General features: G+C 34.5%; 2 protein-coding genes across 2 annotated transcripts; one reads left to right on the top strand and one right to left on the bottom strand.

Annotated features, from left to right (window-relative positions):
- Window positions 1-119: 119 nt before the first annotated feature.
- LOC106672452 (electron transfer flavoprotein beta subunit lysine methyltransferase-like) lies at window positions 120-8,607 on the bottom strand. The gene is made up of 3 exons (XM_014403909.2): window positions 8,211-8,607; window positions 1,923-2,053; window positions 120-647 (listed from the first exon to the last, which is right to left on the bottom strand). The coding sequence occupies exons 1-3, from the start codon at window positions 8,426-8,428 to the stop codon at window positions 316-318; spliced, it is 681 nt and encodes a 226-aa protein (XP_014259395.1). The 5' UTR covers window positions 8,429-8,607; the 3' UTR covers window positions 120-315.
- A 260-nt stretch (window positions 8,608-8,867) lies between these two features.
- On the top strand, window positions 8,868-16,987 carry LOC106672460 (synaptosomal-associated protein 29). The gene is made up of 5 exons (XM_014403920.2): window positions 8,868-9,497; window positions 12,403-12,504; window positions 12,575-12,737; window positions 14,264-14,380; window positions 16,171-16,987. The coding sequence occupies exons 1-5, from the start codon at window positions 9,261-9,263 to the stop codon at window positions 16,299-16,301; spliced, it is 750 nt and encodes a 249-aa protein (XP_014259406.1). The 5' UTR covers window positions 8,868-9,260; the 3' UTR covers window positions 16,302-16,987.
- Window positions 16,988-19,415: the final 2,428 nt, after the last annotated feature.

The raw sequence follows: 19,415 nt of genomic DNA, 5'->3' as shown, positions 1-19,415 counted from the left end.
TCTACATGGAAAACCAACACTTTGGCACGATAAAGAAAATGTTTTTCTAAAACCTATATCACACCAGACCGCATCTCACCATCTCCAAATAATTATTATTCAAAAAATAACTACGAATGTAAAAACAAAGTATACAAACTTTTATTTTATAATTCCAATAACAAAATATGTTAATATCACAAGTATCAAATCACATTATTTTAATCTGCTTATCACAATTTCAAACTGAGCATCACAACATTTTGTCGTGTTCAACAACTTCAGTGTACATATATAAAAATATTATATTTTTATCACATTATCATGAACTACAGATTACAACCTCCAAACTGCACTGCTGGTAAATCCATTATTTTCAGCGGCATATTTTAGAGGCAATTGATATTCTTCTATGAGTTTCAAGGATTTTCTGAAATTTTTTGCTAGGGCATACCTACCGGGATCGCCAATAAGGACATCTGCCCCTTTAGACTTGCACATTTCTAACCAAGAGAACAGCTTACTTGCGAAGAAGGGATCGTAAAACATATCCCCTACTAGGACGTAATCAAATTTGAATTGTATTTTTTTAGCAATTATGTTTTTTTGAATAATATGGACTCTGCAGCCATTCATGTGCGCATTCATGCAAATAGCCTCACAGGAAACTGAAACAAAAAATTAAAGTTTGTTGCTAGTAAATGACAATAATAATAACAAATGCAAAATAATGATTAAGGGGGGTTAATATACAGAAACATTCATATAAATTCACTTTTAATGCATTTTCAAAAATTACTATTACGACCTTCCCCTTTGGATATTTTAGAGTCCAGAAATGACTCGAATGCTACATTTATATAATAGTATTTTTGAAAGTTATTATTTTTAATTTTCAATTGTCGGACTAGATTTAAATCCTTTTTCTTTTATTTTAATAATGGTTGTGCAGATATGCTGATTGGTGGGTTTTACTAGGAAACCAGAAAAGTTTATGTGGATGAACTATGGTCTGATAGACCTTCTGCCTTGAATGGTCACAAATTGAGGGAAGTTACTGAACTTGATTTAACTAAAATATGTCAGGAGCTTAACAGAGTGCAAGCAAAGAAACCATTTGTTCTAGCTTATATCAACCTTTGGAAGATGTGGACACTGAGAAAATGGGTTCCTTAAGGGAACGATGGTAACAAGCTTCAGCGTCTTAACATTTGCCTTTCATTGCTTTCACGGCAAAAAGTTAAAACATTTTTCACTGGATTGCAGCATGCGACAAAAAAATCCTGTTCAGTAATACCAGGAGGTCATACCATCAGCAAATCCCATAGACACGAAAACAAAATATTCACCAACAAAAGGTGATGCTTTGTGTTGGATTGAAAACGGTAGGCATTATACACTGTGAATTAGTGCCATATGGCCAGACCATCAGTGCAGAAATCAAAGTTTGGCCCATAAGCAACCTGCTCTCATGAACAGAAAAGTTGAAATTTTTTACTGGCTCAATGTGAGACCTCATACAACCAGAAAGACAGAGGAAGTAACATTGATACTTGGTTGGGAATTCCTACCACAGTCTCCATACTCTCTAGACCTGGCCCCATCTGACTTCACCTTTTCTTAGTAATGGACATTCTTATATGCAATTGTTAGTTCAGATAATTGCCTACAGCTGGAAAATGAGCTGAATTTATTTCGTAAGTCCTGGGACCCAAACTGAAGATAAGAAGAATATATAAGGGTACATTCCACCATTTATTGATCTTGAAAGGTAAAACAAATATTAAAAAAATTGCGTTTAAATCTTTTAGAGTTAATTCATTAAACAATTTACTTCGAGTGATAAGGTAAAGCCCTCGTGAAAATAATACTTTCAGTCATAAATCTTCGTTTGAACATCAGTTTTACATGTTAATTGCAACAGGTCAATGTAGATAATTTACCATTGTCTACGTCATTCGCAAAACAGGCTTTAGCATTACATTTGGCTGCAGCAATTGCAGACGCACCACAACCGCTTCCAAGGTCGAGAACATAACGGCCTTGAAAATCTTCAGCATGATCCAGAATGTATCTACAATCAACAAACTTAGCATTAGGTTTTTCGTAATTAAAAAGCAGTTGAATTGACATTACTAGAATTTTTTAGATCAACTATATCCTTCTTGATCATGTCTTTTTGAAAACAAAATTATATTAATTAATAGTACTTATTAATTTAAAAAATTAACTATGGCCTACGGATAAAAAAGCCATCTTATTGCTTCCTTATCTATAGTTTATAGAAATAAAAATACTTTAATCATGTGTGAGTTTAATCCTAATATTTATTCATGTTCTAAACAGCGTGAATTGATAGAAAGTCTAAAGAGCATAAAGACAATGTAAAATATTGCATAAACAGTTATGTTTGAATAAACCGGCATGGTGCATTTTCTGAACTTTATAAGAGAAATAATGTAGCAATAAGAATGTAGCTCAGGACAAATACGTGTTAAAAAATTCATCAAAGGACCATCGCTAATGGCATAATTACTAAATGTAGTTAGCACTAGAATAATAGGACTGCTAATCAGACAGTGCAGACTCCAAAAGCATATAGACTCGGAGAGGCAGAAACAAGCCTGTGCGGAACATGTCCTCTGTTGGTATCCTTAAGCTTAATGAGGAGCTTTAGATAACAATGGAGATGCACAATAGACCAATACTGGTCATGGTGTACAGTTCTTAAAAAGTCTGGCTCCTACTCTAACCTAATATAATTAGAGAAAGAAAGTTGCTTAAAACATAAGATCATTGATATTTTTCAAAAATTATTTCTGAACTATATTTTGATCTGACGACCACCTAGCACAGTTAAAGTTTAGTGGCTACTGACAGAGCAGAGGGAAAGTATACTAATAACTGCTTTGCCCTTGTTCACTTTATCATTTATGAGGACCGCTGTGGCTGAGTGGTTAGGGTGTCTGACTTGTATTTTTGCCATGCTCGCAATCTTGAGTTCGAATCTCGGCGCAGTCTATGAACTTTTAATTGCAAAGAATATGGATAAAGTATTGTAAAGTGGTTTGACCCCTCATCTACAACATCCAACTACCTGTTTTCTTTTTTTTCCAGCAGGTAGTTGGATGTGCCTGCATGTATGTGGGGGACTTCTTGATACAGCAACAGTCTGTGCTTGCTGAACACTATTGGCTCCATTTTATTATGTTTAATTTAAATAACTATTTATTATTTTAACTTTTGAATAGTGGCAGAAACTATTAGTTTGTATGCATGTACTGTGCTGTTTTATCTGTTTGATATTTTTTCAAGAAAAAAAAAAAAAAAGAGTAGAGAGCGATATCGCAGTAGAAAGAGCCATTTTTACATTATTTGGGTGAGGTATTGTGTTAAAATATACCTAGAAGAGGATTGGTTTTAGGATAGAGCCTTGAGGAACACCAGCAGAAATGTTATTTTCATTCCGAAAAATTTTGTATAATAATTTGAATATATGCAAATAAAGTGTTTAAACTAATAAAGCGACAAATATAATTTAAATTTTATTTTAACGTATAATTGGGTATAAATGTCAGGTAGTGTCCACATTGTCTAAAAACAATGTCTTAATAAGTAATATTAAATTACAAAACTAAGGATATTAAAAAAAAAACAAAAAAAAAACGAATATATGGAGGACACAGATGATACAAGGAATCAGCCTGCAAGGACCCAGCCATTGCAACAAGTCAAATAGAGTCGACTGTCGAGGATCCAGGAAGTTGCTGGAAGAAGATCCTAGAAGACACTGAAGGATGTGAAAGCTGGTGTTGGTGAGCATGATTCGGGTGTCCTTTTGTAAGTAAAAATAAACTCAACCCCAGGATTGTGACTGGCTTGGCTACTTTGGTTTACTGTATGTTCGAACTTTACCTTCCCCCCAACGCAAAAAATAGTTAAGCGTGTATGCTGAATGTTCTCTTAATGCTTAGTGGCACATAAGAGTGTCAGCGTCCGCTTACAAAGATTTATATTTAAAAGTAAAATAAGAAAAATTCCAAATGGCTAAATATCTAAGAAGCTCACAATGATTTTATCAATACTAGAAGAATGCTTTGTATTGCAGAGGTTAGTACAGCAGTTTTTATTGATTTTTCTGATAATCCGATATGGGCAATTCTAGAAATTTAAAAAAAAATTAACATTCCATTTTGTAAATGAATAGTCTTTTTTTGGTAGCAACACTTGACAAAATTATTTAACAAGAAATTAAAACTTTTGAACATGATGGATTTTTGCAAAGGTTTAAAATTAAACTGTTGGCGGTTCATGAAATGCGAATAATTTTTTTTAAAAATAATCTTGACGAATATCTTGTGTAGAAAGATAAGGTTTTTGTGTTTTGACGAGTTGCAACTAGCATAAACCACTTGAAGAAAAGAAAACAAGGAAGATAAATTTTGCAAGAATCCAATTTAACTACATCTATATAATGTCAATATCTAGAGGGGAAAAATTGGAGCAGACATTGCAATATAAGACGCCAGAAACAATTAAAAGCAGATAACATTTTTAAAACAGGATGACGATAAAATTGTTATGAGTAGGATTTAATTACAACCACCTTTCACCAGAACGTACTAAATTTATGAGAGCAACATACAACAGAACAGAATCAGTAAAAATTACCAGGACGATCACTGACAAACAAACCCTTGATACTAACAAAAACAAGTATATATTGTTTAGTAAATTGCATTCTAAACTGGAACAAAAGTACCCTCATACACGATCTTCTCATATAAGTGCACAAATATACTATCAGACAGCTGGACAGTATTACATTCACATACCTTAAGCTTTGTAGCTAGTCTTGGATTTGCTAATTTCTTGTTTAAGAAATGTGACCCTGATACCTGAACAGATCCAACGAAATGAACTAGCTGACAACTCTCAAAAGAAGGTTATTAGGCCAAAACCACAAAGGATGCTGAAAGTCTTTCAAGGTCTTCAATTGACCATTTTAATTATTTGAATTAATTAACTATTTTACAGCATTGTACATCAAAGGATTTGGGTTCTTGGAACATAAATGCTAACTGCATCACAGTGATAGCTTTGATTTTAGGTTATGATCATTAACGCATGAATAAGGACAGAGGAAGAAATATTCAAACGACTAACAAGCATGAAAAATTCCGACCTATCGGTTAATCAAATAGACAATGGATCTACTAGTAGTAATTTTGGTTGTAGAAGAAGGCTATGCTGTGTAATTTTGCTGAACACAAAGTATAATATAAAAGTAGAAGAAGAAAATAAATTTTATTCTGGGGCTTTGGGCCCCCTTGAGTAATAAAAAAGTAAAAATTTATATTTTTACAAAATAAATATAAATAAAGATTTAAATGTAAAATTGTAAAAACAAATTAAACTTACTAAATTAAATAAGAGGGGGAAAATCAACAGAAATTAAATGTACAAAAAAAAAAAATTAACCATCACCGGTGTTAAAGGCATAGGACAGGAAATTAATCGATATGATGGGACTTAAAGGGTTGAGAAATGGTGAATATAGTGAGGGAGGGAATTCCACAGTTTGTAGCAACGGTTAAGAAAGTGGTGGGTTTGTATGAAGGGGGTCAGGAGCAGCCATTACATTTTTTGGACCATAATCGCAAATTAATAATAAGCGCGGAACTGAACAAAAGGATGGAGAAAGAAATGTCTACAGATTGGATGAATTCACCGGGTGTAAAACGACCAAAGAAGTTTCTCAACAGCCCAACAAAGAAAACAAAAATATACCTCTCTCAGAAGAATTAAAAAAATAATAGGCTTTTGCATATTTAAGGGGGAAAAACTGAGACGTCCTGAAATAGCACAGACATCAGAACATTCCTTTTTAACTGCGAAATATTAGCCTATAGACAAGCTTTAACTAAAACTACGGTGCACTTTCCAGAATAAAGAAGGGTCAATTACATAATAGATCTTTTAGGTCGTAGCAAAAGAAAGGGAGACAGGTATCGTGACCCTGAAGGGAGAACAAAATGAAATAGTGAAGTATCTATTTTGGTAGTTTCTAACCGGGTCTGATCAATTTCGGGTCCAGTCCTTCCATACAAGATACTAAATAACTTTTTGCTCCCACCAGTACAACCAGTATGCGAAGGGACTGAAGGCAAAGAACTGGCTGGCGAACTAGCAAAAACAGGAGCAGCTCTCACGCCCTTTGGGCCGTAACCGCAAACTGACATACGACAATGCATGCTGCTAGAAGAACTGAACAAAAGGATGGAGAAAGATATGACCACAGATTAGATGAATTCACCAAGTGTAAAGTGACCAAAGAAGTTTCTCAATAGCCCAACCTGGAAGAAAAGTAGCCCTTTATATTGGCCATGCTCCATAAAAAAAAGAAGAAAAAACAGACAGAAACATGAATCTATCACGAACAGGTATAAACATCAGGGCACATCCTTTTTATCTGCAAAGCATTTGGCCATTTGGCAAAACTAAATCCTAAATAAATAGCAAAGAGGAACCTGGGAGAAAGTGTTCAACTACAACTACTAGTTACTTCCTGGGGTATAGAAATAAAGGAGGGTCAATTCCACAATAGATCTTTTAGGTTGTAGTGGAAGAATGGGAGACTTTGGTATCCAGTGACCCTGAAGAAGGGAGAAAGCAATGGAACACAATTTAGTATTTAGTTTGATCATTCACGATCATTCTAGTCTGATTATCATCACTGTTTTTGTCAGTCAGACGTGTTTGGCATTTCACCATATACAACGGTGGATTTGTCCTTATTTCCTTTTGGGAGTCGCTTCTTTTTCGACTGCACTTGGCACATGGCTTTATCAGCTGTTTGTTTTTAGCAAGGTGGGAGGAGACTAATTATGAGAGAATGGTGCTCTTCTCAAGTTCATATATAGAAAAAAGCCACTCAGGAGGAGATTCTTCCCCATTGCCCCTTCTGACGGAAGGGTCAGCATTAAGCGCCTGACCAGGGCCGCACTCCGAGAAGCTCAAAGGGCTGAAACAAGTTCTATCCGAACTCTCGATGTACTCCCAAAATGGAATTGGCCATTCCATCACCACCTTGGTTTAAGTGAAATGCAAACCACCCTTAGGGGAGACCAATTGTTCGGTAAATTGTTCTGTTAAGTACAACAACCTGAATGACAGCATCAAACCACACCCACTAGTTGTCACTATCAAACCACTATGAATCCGAACCCAATAGCAAATTATGGGTTTGGAATTTGCTTGTACCTGTAGTACAGTAATACTCTGTACCCCATCTTTTCAGACAGGATCTGGTTCACTGACCCATCTGTGAGACTGATCACACAAGAGCCTTTCGCCCAATGAAAAAACCTTGTGCTTTGAGGGTTTGCCACGCTTTCTGGGCTGAACCATTATTTTGCACCAGGACACCCCTTTGTAACCAAGGGTTGGGACTGGGTTTCAGGAGTAATGAAGGATGCTAAAGACTGAGAAAGGGTTCTACCTTTTCGTCACCGGTCTCCCTAAGGAAACAGGGTCCCTCCAGGTAGTTGAAAGTGCACCCATGAATATAAAGATCACCTTTTCAGGTTGCGCCCCACACCACGGGTAATTCCTGCCTACCTTTAATTCATCATCGACATATATTCAGGGAAGAGGCTATTGACCATTTCTGGCTTCAAGCCTCTCCCTTTTTTGGAGATAGATGGTTCTATATCCTTCTGGGTCCACTCCCCAGCCGAAGGTCCACCCGCTCCGGACTGTATTTGCTGCTTCTTCATAGGATAAACAGGTGCGTTGCCTCTTGCTCGACCCGCCCTGGGGGACAACAGTGCATCCAGACAGGTCGCTTAAGAACAGGTGAGGTTATGTGCTACTTTGCCTCATCCACCAATCGTGTACCTACTACGCCATTTGTGGGAAGATTTTTGTCGCTGAAAAACGGAGAAATGACAAACAGTGATGGCAGGATAGACCTATGTTTGAACAAAAGGTTTGTCACCCTGCGGGCGATGGAATTTCATAGTTTTGAACAACAATTTTGAAAAATACAGAAATACAGCTGACAGATTTCTGTTCCAACTAAGTACCTTGGCACTTCATCATGTGAAAGTAGAAACGAAGTAGCTTATGGACTTTCTGTTTTTATTTCATTTCTACTCGATCCCGGAGGGCAAAAATTGAAAAAACTTATGAGTCTGGTTCAATATTAAGATTTTGGCAGTTATATTTACCGTGTCAAAGCTTGTCCACCGGCCCAATAAAAGGCCCAGAAAGGATTTTTGAATTCACAAGTTTCCGGTTTATCGGTCCACAAAGGCGATCTGGGAGTTATCAGGCGGAGTTTCAGTTCGGGAGTCATGTGGTCGTCCGTGACTTCCGTGTGTTTAGCTATACCATTTCGGATATTTACTCTTTTCAGACACAGAGACCCATATTTGTATAATTTCATTTTTTTCTCTTTAATTTTTTTTCCAAATTTAGGATGAAATTGTTTTAAACGAAGAAGGGAGCTATTTGTACATTTACATGGGAGACTTTATCTGAAAAAAAGCAACCCTGAAACTGTATACTGAATAATGAATTATCTGAAGTGCCAAGTGATTAGAGAAGGCGGTTAAAAACAAAAAAGGCGATCAAAAGAACTGGTTCTTTATTGAACGATGAATTGTCGGTTCAATAAAATTCTTGACTTTCAAACAACTCATAAAACATTTTAAAAAAAATATTTTTAAAAAAATAAAATGAAATAAAAACGCTCATAGTTCAGAGTAGAAATTCATTCGAGAACACGTTGCCCTTCATTGTATTTAATATAGATTCCCTTGATTCAGTTCTTTAACTGAATCGGTCGTTTATCGTTCATCCAAGAACCGGTTCTTTTAGTTTTCAGTAATTCAGTCTTGTGTGACGAATCGTTCTGTCTGATTACTGGGAACAATAAGGTTTTGTCCTTTTTCAGATAAACGATAAGTGTTTTTCCGCGATAAAAAAACAAACAAAAACCGATTTTCTTTTTCTAGCTTTCTAAATTTCTATAGAAACTGACGTTTTTAGATTAGATCCGATCCTGGTACAATTTCGATTTGATAGGACTTATCAGTGTCAATTTCGCGATTAATTTATCCGGTCGAAAGTCTAATTAGTCACGGGTCGAAATTCGGCCGTCAGCGTCGGCGCCCTCGCAGATTCCAATTTACATTGAAAAATTACTTTTAAAGTCTGTTGAGGTTCTTTTTGTCGTTTTATGTAATTCAGCGAGTTGGAAGAGAGAAGGTTCCAGGATGTCATACGCGATAAACGGAAACGTGAAAAAGGCTTCACCCTACTGCGAAGACGATGTCTCCGATGAGGCATTTCTCAGAAATAGACGAACGGAGAACACCGCCAACAGCATCGAAGAAAGGCAGAGAGAACTGCTTCTCAAACGAAAGGAAATCGAACAAAGGACTATTAAATCGACTGAGAAGTCCCTGAGCTATTTGAGAAGTTCGGAGGAGGTCGGAGTAGCGACTGCCGAGGTAATTTTTTTAAAAAGTTCACACTTGAAAAAAGTGCGTCAGGATGGTCACATTTCATATGTTTGGTCAGCCTACCCTTGCTGGGCTGGTCTGTGCAAAAACATCAGACTTGATCGACCAACAGCACCGACAAACATATCTGATAGATCATCACAGCGAGGATCCGGCAGACCAAGTTGATCAGTAACGATCGATTAACACTTTCATCACTCTGTAGACCATTGTCCAACGGACCAATATTGGTTGCAGTTCGTAAAGGAAAATGAACAAATAGTTGTAGTTCAAACATGAAAAAAGTTGGTCAAGGTCATTTCATAATCATTGTAACATTTCATTCATTTGGCTTGTTGGATGAAATAATATCCCTCCTGGTATAAGTTAAGGGAAAAAAGATCTTATTTGATCGTTACTGATCATCTTGGACTGCCTATCCTCATGGGGTTGGTCTGTGTTGCACAAAAACTTCAGACTTAATCCTCAGACAAACACAGACAAAAAAAAAAAAAGCTGATGTCTGATAGAAAAGCCCAGCAGGATAGGCAGACCAAGATGATCAGTAACAATCAATTTATCATCACCCCACAGACCAATGTTCAATTGGCAATATTGGTCGCAGTGCAACAACTAAAATATTTTACACAAAATAATAAAATATTTAGTGTAACGTAGTTGGTAATATTTAGTGTAACGTAGTTGGTAATATAAAGTGTAGATGGCCAAACGGTTTCCAGGTGTTTAACAAAAACCATGGAACTTTCAATGACTTGATATTTTTCAAGTAATAAAAATATTCAAATTTCCCATTGTGACGAGTGTCATTTTCATATTGGCTTTGTTCCTGGCCAGTCTGCCTTTCACACAAAAGATCAAATTTTACTGGCGTTGTAGTTCAAACTTGGAAACCCATTTGACATACCGCGCTATTTGAAATCTATCGTATCACCGATTCTGAACATATAGCACACTGACAAATCCCGATTCTTCAAGGAATACAATTTTCCCATTGTTCTGAGTGTGTCATTTTGATATTTATTCGCCTTCCGGCCATGCTGTTAGCTGAGTCTAATTGACTTCCCTAACAAATGCTTTCCTCAATTTTGAATCATTCTGGACAAAAACAATTGAATAATAAATGAGAATTATACAATAACAGACATGATGTCATACGTGCATGTTCTAGTTTAATATCAAATCATCCTCCTCTTGCTTTTGACGTCTTCTATAAAGTTATTCATTATTAATCATCATCACTTCTCATAGCGCTGATAAATCATGTTAATATTAATTAATTGAAAGCAGAATACTCATAGAAAATAATTCAAATTTTATCCGATAAAATATAGTTAAAATATAGTTTACTTTTCTGACATAGGGTGGCTGTTTTCAGTTCAGTTTCAATTTTGAAAATATATGCTCACATTGTAATTATTAATAATATTAATTTCAATAATATTTTCAAAGTGGTTTGAAGGGGATATATTTCTGGAGAGCTCAATGTATATCAAGTCTGATGTACAGACAATACTGTATGTCATAAATCAGAAATGTACAAAATTGAAACGAAAACCAAGGTCTAAAAACTAAAAAAAACAACTTGCAAATATTAATTATATGCTCTATTTTATAGAAGTTGGAAACAAATTTTATTTATTTATTTTTTCTAGCATGGCTAGATTTATAAAGTTTGCGATTTCAGTCGACATAAGTAATAGGGTGATAAGTCTCTTCAATCATTTCAAGGTTTTTCAATCAAGATAAAATAAATCAACTTGGTGTTTGAAGAGCCTTAAATAAAAATGAATTATTGCAAACTTTATTATATTTTATGTTATTTTTATTTATTTATTTTTTTGTTTTAGTCATGTTGACATAATTACCTGAAGTAAAATTCGTAATAATTTAACATACATTAGTTCAGAAATTGAGGTGTAGATTTAGAGAGTAACGAAGGGGTGGCTAAGTCCAAGACATCCCAGCCTCCAGACTTAACCACTGAGATCTTTTTTGACAATTTTCCTTGTAAATCCATGAAAAATAAACATTATTACTGGTGGAGAAACGTAAAGATCATTTTATTAGTATCTTTCCACTAGGGAGAACTTTTCACTTGGAAAACACTAAATAATTTTTTCCTAATTTGCTTTTGGTTGGGCCATTTGGTTTCTAATTTTTTGGAATAATTTTGTATGAGCATTGTTTGTAAATTAAAATACGAAGCAACACTCTCTTTAATGCTCGGTTATTCCATATTAAATGAATTGTTAGCTTGAGTGTTTTGAGTATGAGTGGGTGGGTTTATTGCGGAATCTAGAGTACCTTACAACCTAACCAAAATAAGTTTGTTATATGTTTATAGAGTGATTGAGGGCGAAGAACTAGTGTAATTTCAAATATCACAATGACTCGCCAATTCTTTTTAACTGTTTACACTGTGTGAAATGGTATGCTTTTGGATGATTGTATTTATTAGTGTGAGTGAGTGTAGGTTAGTTGTTATATGTCCCCCTCCTAAGGGAGCACCTAATCTCTCCTACTATCAACAATGTTAGGTTGAAAAAAATGTGAGGCTTCGGCTAATTTAAAAAAATAAATAAATAAAACTTAACATATTGTCAAAATACAGTGCCTCTCGCATGTTTGTTAGGATGTTTCATATCTGGAGTAGTAACTGAAATGTGCCTATTTTTTTGTTATTAACGTCAAGTGTATCCATTAAGTGTGCGCTATTTGATATTCTTTATCAACAAAATTTAACTTCTATCATAGTTGTTTCATGAGAATTAATCAAAATTAGTAAGTAAGTAGTAAGGATCAGAAAAAGACATTCTCCTAAAAGCCTACTTCTGATTTTACCGTTTTACAAGTTAATATTAACAAATGTTTTATTTTCCATCTTAATTTTTAGGAACTCCTTCGCCAAAGGGAACAACTGGAAAGGACTGAAAAACGCTTAGATGATATAAACTCGACATTACGATTCAGTCAGCGCCATATTCAAGGGATTAAGGTACAATTTTTATTTTTATTTTTTATTTTTTTTAATGACAGTTTTGTATAATATTTTGAATTTATTCCAGAGTGTTTTTGGTGGTTTGAAGAATTTTATTAGTGGTGGGAAAAATTTACAGAATAGAGATGTTAAGAATCCTAGTGAAAGTATGTCCAGTACGTCTTCTTCTTCCCACGGCCTGCATAACAACCCACTCGTACAAAATCCAAAGGATGATTCTATGCATCCAGGTAAAATATATACAAATGGTATAAACTTTTTATGATTATTTATCCTATTTTTATCTTCATTTTGTTTTCTGTTTGTCAAGCGATAAATATTTCATCGAACTATCTATTAAAAATGTATTTTTGGGGTATTTTGAAAGAATTAACCTCTATGAACTTGTTCCAAAGGGGTTTGCCCATCATGTAAGCTTTATTCACAAGGATTGTGAAATAAATACGATTTTTGAGATGCAAAGACGCTGGCTTTGGATGGGAAAAGTTTTGGCCCAGCAAGACAATGCCTGGAGAAAGGAAAAAATCTGAAATGGTTTGTATCAAGCCTCTCAGTCCTTCAACAGACTTGTGCAGCCCTGATCTTGTTCCTTCAGACTACCATTCTAATCTTTGTTGATGATGATATGATAATGAATATCCCTATAAAATTTGAGCAATTGTACTAGGGAAGTGCACCTCTATCTTTCAAGCTTGCTACCTATACTTGTGCCTAAGAAAAAAAAGAAAAGTTTATACAAAAAAATCCTAATAAGATCCTATAGCCAAGCAGCTATTAAAGCGTTATCATGTAAAATTCAGCGAATACATCCAAAATCTCCAACAACCTGGTGAAACATAACAACCTGATGGGTACCAGGACACAATGGAGTTTTGAATAACGAAAAAGCAGACAACCATTTCAGAATGGATCAAAAAAAGTCAAAAATGAGAAGTAGTAATCTCTATCTAACCTAAACACAGCAAGCTTATGTTAAAAACAGCCTCACCAAGACAGGCAAACTCACTGCTATAGTTAGAGAGGGCTAAACTCGGAAGAGCTTTAGGATGACTGGGCACTGGCATCTGAGAAAACTACTAACTAACATGGGTACAGTAATGACCCCATTTGTAGGTTATGCAATAAGGAGGAAGAAACAACCACCCACATATCATGTTCAAATGCTCAATGGAGACATAACCTGGAATAAAAGAAAGTACAAGGAAATAAATTTTATCAATGACAACAATATAGCACTTCTGATACGAAGTAAGCTAAGATAAAAATTGCGTTGATTTAACTGAATTAAGGAACTAGGGAAAGTGCAATAAACCAGAAGGCTGCAGTCCTTAGGGTACATAAAACCTCCACTTTTTACTGTCCATATTCATCATTATGACCACTCCATCCTAACAAAGGCTAACTCCCTTAAGAGGAAAACATCGATAGTAAGAAATAAAACCTGAATAGATGATTTTTTTTTCAAAGCCATCAATTTAAGCCACTGACCTCTTAGATAACAATTCCATAGTGTATTACATGATCAGGAATATTTCTATGATTAAAACTATTTGTTGAAAATATGAAATAAATTATTTTACATGTTATAATAGGTCTCAATGAGTATTAACCCTTGTTAGCTTCATTATTTTTCTCGCGATATTAAGAATTGTGTACTTTGTTCTTATACTAATTTATATTCCAGGGTTACGAATTCATGATTTTCTAATTTATATTCCAGGGTTACGAATTCATGATTTTCTAATTTATATTCCAGGGTTACGAATTCATGATTTTTCTTTGGATGATTCTCAACTACCGACCAATTCAAATACTCAGGAAGTGATAGACGAAAATCTAGGCCAAATGCTCAATTCCATTACTAAACTCAAAGGTATTTAACTTGTTTCTGATATTTATTTCTATTTTATTGCATGTCTTTTATTGCATGTCTTTTATTGCATATTTAATGGGAATGTAATTTAATTTTTGTAATTTGTAATTTAATTTAATGTAACTGCTGAAAATTCCAGGGCTTACTGCTATCAGGAAATCCCTATTTTGTGAAATACCAATCTTTTTTTTTTTTACTAGATCCACATGTCTTATCTCTCTGTTACAAATAAAAGGCTGTTGATAGTTATTAAACATTACTACTTTTATATAATTTGTAATCATAAATAAATAAAAATAAAATACTAATTAAATAAAATTAAATTACATTTAAAAAAGTACTTTGGCTGGCCTAACAGTTGCTTTTAGAATAAATAAGCCACACATAAATTTAATTTTTTTTAATGAGGGTATTTCAGCAGTGAGGTTATATGAACCCTCAGAGTGCTGGTGTTAAAAAAAAAAAATTTGTATGTATGTCTGGTTCGAATGCAGGGCTGCTGGATTCGAACTTGGGACCTTTACCTGACAGTGATGAGTGCTGTGTCAACACCTAAACTGTCACTAAATAAACAAAACATAAAAATAGCAATTAAACTGTATTAACACAACTCCCATAAATCTTTTTGGGAGTTGTGACGAGTTGTCTCGTCCGGGCTTGGAGGCCCCCCAGGCACACTGACGAACTACCTCATTTGAGCTTATACGCTCCCCAGGCCTTGTGATGGGTTATCTTATATTCATGGTTTTTCCTTTTAAGGCCCTAGCTGGGGGCATCTAGTGAGTTAAGGTTTTATCCAATGTGTAGCAGGCATGTTTGTAGCAACTGAAGACCTTTCTCATACTCATCATCAACAAACCACTTTTTTCTTCCCCTACCCAAAAATTAATGGAGTACAATGGAGTTCTTCAAAGCACTGAATACACAGTATAATTTTTCTGTCACCAGTGCTACAAACTTGGCAGTAGAAGCATGTCCTCACCTTCCTACCTCGCCCATCAGCTCTTTTGCTGCAATTTATTTAAAGGATTTTTTTCCCCCAGAGGTTAAAGGTAGGAAAGTAGGAAAATGGCCAGCAAGAGAACGAAGGACTATATGGACAGGATGATGTATTTCCTAAACACCAGGTACTCTATCATGTCCAGTCGCCAGCCATTTATCTTCTTCTTGTCCACTTGGGAATAACTATTAAACAAGAAGAAGCAATCCATGAGTGAGGTGAAAAAAAATCAACTTTTTGCACCACTTTTACCTTTTTATATTATTATTATTTTATTGACTTTTTTATTGTCATTTCCCTCGACAACTGTAGCTTTACTTTTTGCTGTATTCCTTCCTTGAAACATTTTGATTTGTAGCTACTACATGTGTTTAAATTGAGCCCCCAGTTTTTCCATTGAATAAACTCATTTTTGAAGGGGTTCGGGATCGAATTCAGCGTCTCTGAGGCCTGAACCCACCAGACCTTCCATTGATGGGTGTCAACTCTCACTGTGGTCACCTCTTCTCTTAGTCAGAAAATCCAGACATGATGCGACGGTGGGAATCGAACTCACGACAGCGGGATCTACAAGCCGAGAGTCTGACACCTTAACCACTTGACTATCGCGGTCCCCTTTTTTACCTTCTTTCTTATCTTTCCCTTCTTTATTTCACAGCTCTTCCTCTAAAAACTGCTTTGAAGTGGGGGAAAAATAATAAATTTGAGACCTACCCGCCTCCATTGGATTAAATAAATTTTTTGTTTATTAACTTCAGTCCTTTGATTATTGATTTTCTGTTATTTTCAGGTCTAGCACATGGATTAAGTGAAGAACTAAACTCTCAAAATGACATGATATTTAATGTTATTGAAAAAGTGGACAGAGCTGACACCACTATTCACAAACAAAACAAGGATATCAACAAATTGCTAAAATAAACAACAAAAATGTTCAATTTTTCTAAATTTATATATAACTATGTATTTCAAAAGTGAATGTTTAAATATTATTACTTTATTTTGATAATAGAACCAAAGCAGAAAAAAATTCTATAATTTGTGAAATAGTTCATAAAAAAATCAGTTATATACTTATTTGTTATGTGTACATCACTACTATCAACATATGAAAAAAATTTTTGGTCAATAAATGTGGTTATTGTTATTGTGTTATTATTACTAGTTTAGTCTTATTTTATAAAAATATTGTAATATATTTTAATATGTTTATTACTTTTTTGAACTCTCTTTAATTGTTAATTTTTTTTTGGTCAAAATTATTTGTACAGTGTTAAGGCCAGGTGTAAGAGGGAGAATCTATGTATATCATGTGCTATGAAATATTATTTCTAGTATTATTGAAATTATTCTAATATTATTAGTCCTGTATAAAGCAATACCAAATTTTGTGCATTATAGCTTTTAATTTTTAAAGTATTCGTTCTTTCCAAAGCATTTGTGTTATGCACTGTATTATCTGTGTTATTATTATTTTAAAAATTTATCAGTCTACCAAAAGTTATAAATATGTATACAGAAATTACATTCCTATAATTTCACTTGTACCAACGTATTTAATAAATTGTGTGTCTTAAAAAAAAATAAAATTTTATATTTTCTGTTCATTGTTTGATGTTTGTTAGTCCATTTGCATTTGGATTTATGTAAAGTCAAATGTGTACATGTTTACACGCTTTTGTAATTTACAATAAATTACTGGCAGCTGTTGAGAATCCGCATCTCGTGCGTTGGCAGTCTGGGTTCAGACCTCGGGTCTTATCCAGACACCGAGGTTGTGTTCCAGGTGCTATGCTAACAGCTAGGTCAATTCAGCACCCAATGCATGCAGTTCCTAGGCCCAAACCCATTCACACTCTTGCTCACTCCTAAATAAATTCTTTCTTATTTACTTACCATTCAATCACTTAAGGAGGTGTCATTCATCCAGCACCTTTTATGCCTAATTGAGGGTCGATGGGGTACTATTTATCTATTTCTAATTTATCGCCATCAGCCTTTGTACACTACACATTCACGCTAATAAATACATTCACTCTCAACAAACATTATGGACACAAAATTATCATTACTATGTACAATAAAACCACCCTGTTTACTCCAAGAATAGGAACAGGAGAAATGCTGCTGTGCTCAAGCACAATTCTCCTCCCAGGTGGTATTCCTATGCGCTCTCTATATGGAGCCAAGGAATTGCACCATTCAATTAAGTGGGGGATGCATTGAGCAATCTTTCTCTACATGTTGGACACATTTGTGTGCTTTGGACGAAAAGTGTCCTTGTCAACCTTGCATGGCCTGTTCTTAATTGGGTGATGGTGACCTCTCTTTTACGCATCAGCTTTTTCGAGGGCCACCTATCGACAGTACACTTGCTATTCAAGAGTTTCTTTACTAATTCGGCTCACTGTAACTGCCATTTTCTTTTAATTATGATTTTGACAGTCACCCTTTTAGCCATGCCTAACCATCCCTGAAACATCTACAAACCATTTAAAATAAATTTCTTTGTACATTGTATTTTAGGTTTGACTCACAATGATAAATCCTCTCATGCTTCCATTAAATCTTATGTCAATATTCCTGATCTTGCTGCAGAAATTTTTAGATTATTTTTATTTTCAAATTAAAATAGATTCCCAGAAATCCTAGGTAAACTCCAATTTGATGCACCTCCTTACCACCTCAGAAATCAGAAAATATTTTTTATTGAATTAAAGGAACAAATTTTTCACTATTTTCCCTGATGCAAAGCATGATGACAGAATGTTACAACATATGCAACACTATTAAATTCACTAGTTTCGTGGTCCGCTTGACCAATTATCTTACGATTAATTAAGGTTGTTAGTTGAGATAAAAAAGTCAGTGGCATGAGCGGGATTCGAACCCACGATCTTCGGCTAGATACGCCGCTGCTCCACCACTTGAGCTATCATGACCTCAATCCACTCGGACACCATTTTTCAAATGGCAAAAAGGAGGAAAAATTCAAAAGGTGTGGTTGAGCTGGGAGGTTAGTGTCCAAGTGGATTGAGGTCACGATAGCTCAAGTGATAGAGCAGCGGCGTATCTAGCCAAAGATTGTGGGTTCGAATACCGCTCATGCCATTGACTTTTTTATCCCAACTAACAACCTTAATTAATTGTAAGATATGCAACACTGTTGATTTGTTTAGTATGACTTTTTTCACATTAAAAGTCAGCTACTCAAAGGGTAACAATTTTATTTAGTAAAACAAAACCTAAAAATGTACTAAGTAGGCAGACAGAAAAAAAACCAGATGAATTTTGTTGTTTATTTCAAACTGTATGTAATTTTATCGTTATATTAATTACAACATACTTATGTTAATCTAAGCCAAATTAAAGTAAATCAGAAATTCATGAATTTTAATAAAAAATATTTCATTATGATGGCTTGAAAGAAATTCACCAAAAAATCATTTGATGATAGATTAAAATTTAACTATTTTTTTTACCCAATTACAAAACCAGGTAATAAATTGTTTATTAAAATTCACTCTACCTCAAATCATTTATATTAAAATAAATATGTTGTAATTAATAATAACAATATATATGGTTAGAAACAAACAACAAAACATGAATGTACGGTTTGTTTGTCTTTTTGTATATACAGTTTTCTGTGTATAATTCCTAGTAATTATATGTAACCAGCGTGTTTAATTAAATCTTTGTTGTTTTATTTATAATGATTTATCGCCTTTTTCATTGATATCTTTTCGAGTAAGCTTAGTGGAGTTATATGCATAGTCATAGTCATTTATTAATGTTGTTATTTATAAGCATTGTATTGAAATATATTTTTCTCCTGTACTTTTGTATACGTTTTTTAAGAAATGGGTTTTTGACCCGTAAATAAATTTAAAAAAAGATGAAAGAAAAAAAGACTGCACCACTTTTTTTTGACGTCACTTCTCAGACCCAATTGTGACAGGCGATTTTCAATTGAGATAACAAGTCTATGCAAAAAAATTGTTGTGGGTGTCAAAACTGTTACAAATAAGTCAG

The sequence above is a fragment of the Cimex lectularius genome, unplaced genomic scaffold, assembly GCF_000648675.2.
Source record: "Cimex lectularius strain Harlan isolate CLEC.00 unplaced genomic scaffold, Clec_2.1 scaffold351, whole genome shotgun sequence".
In the NCBI taxonomy this organism is placed as follows: Eukaryota; Metazoa; Arthropoda; class Insecta; order Hemiptera; family Cimicidae; genus Cimex; species Cimex lectularius.
Note: the sequence above shows the minus strand (reverse complement) of the source record. Positions and strands in the feature narration are given on the sequence as shown.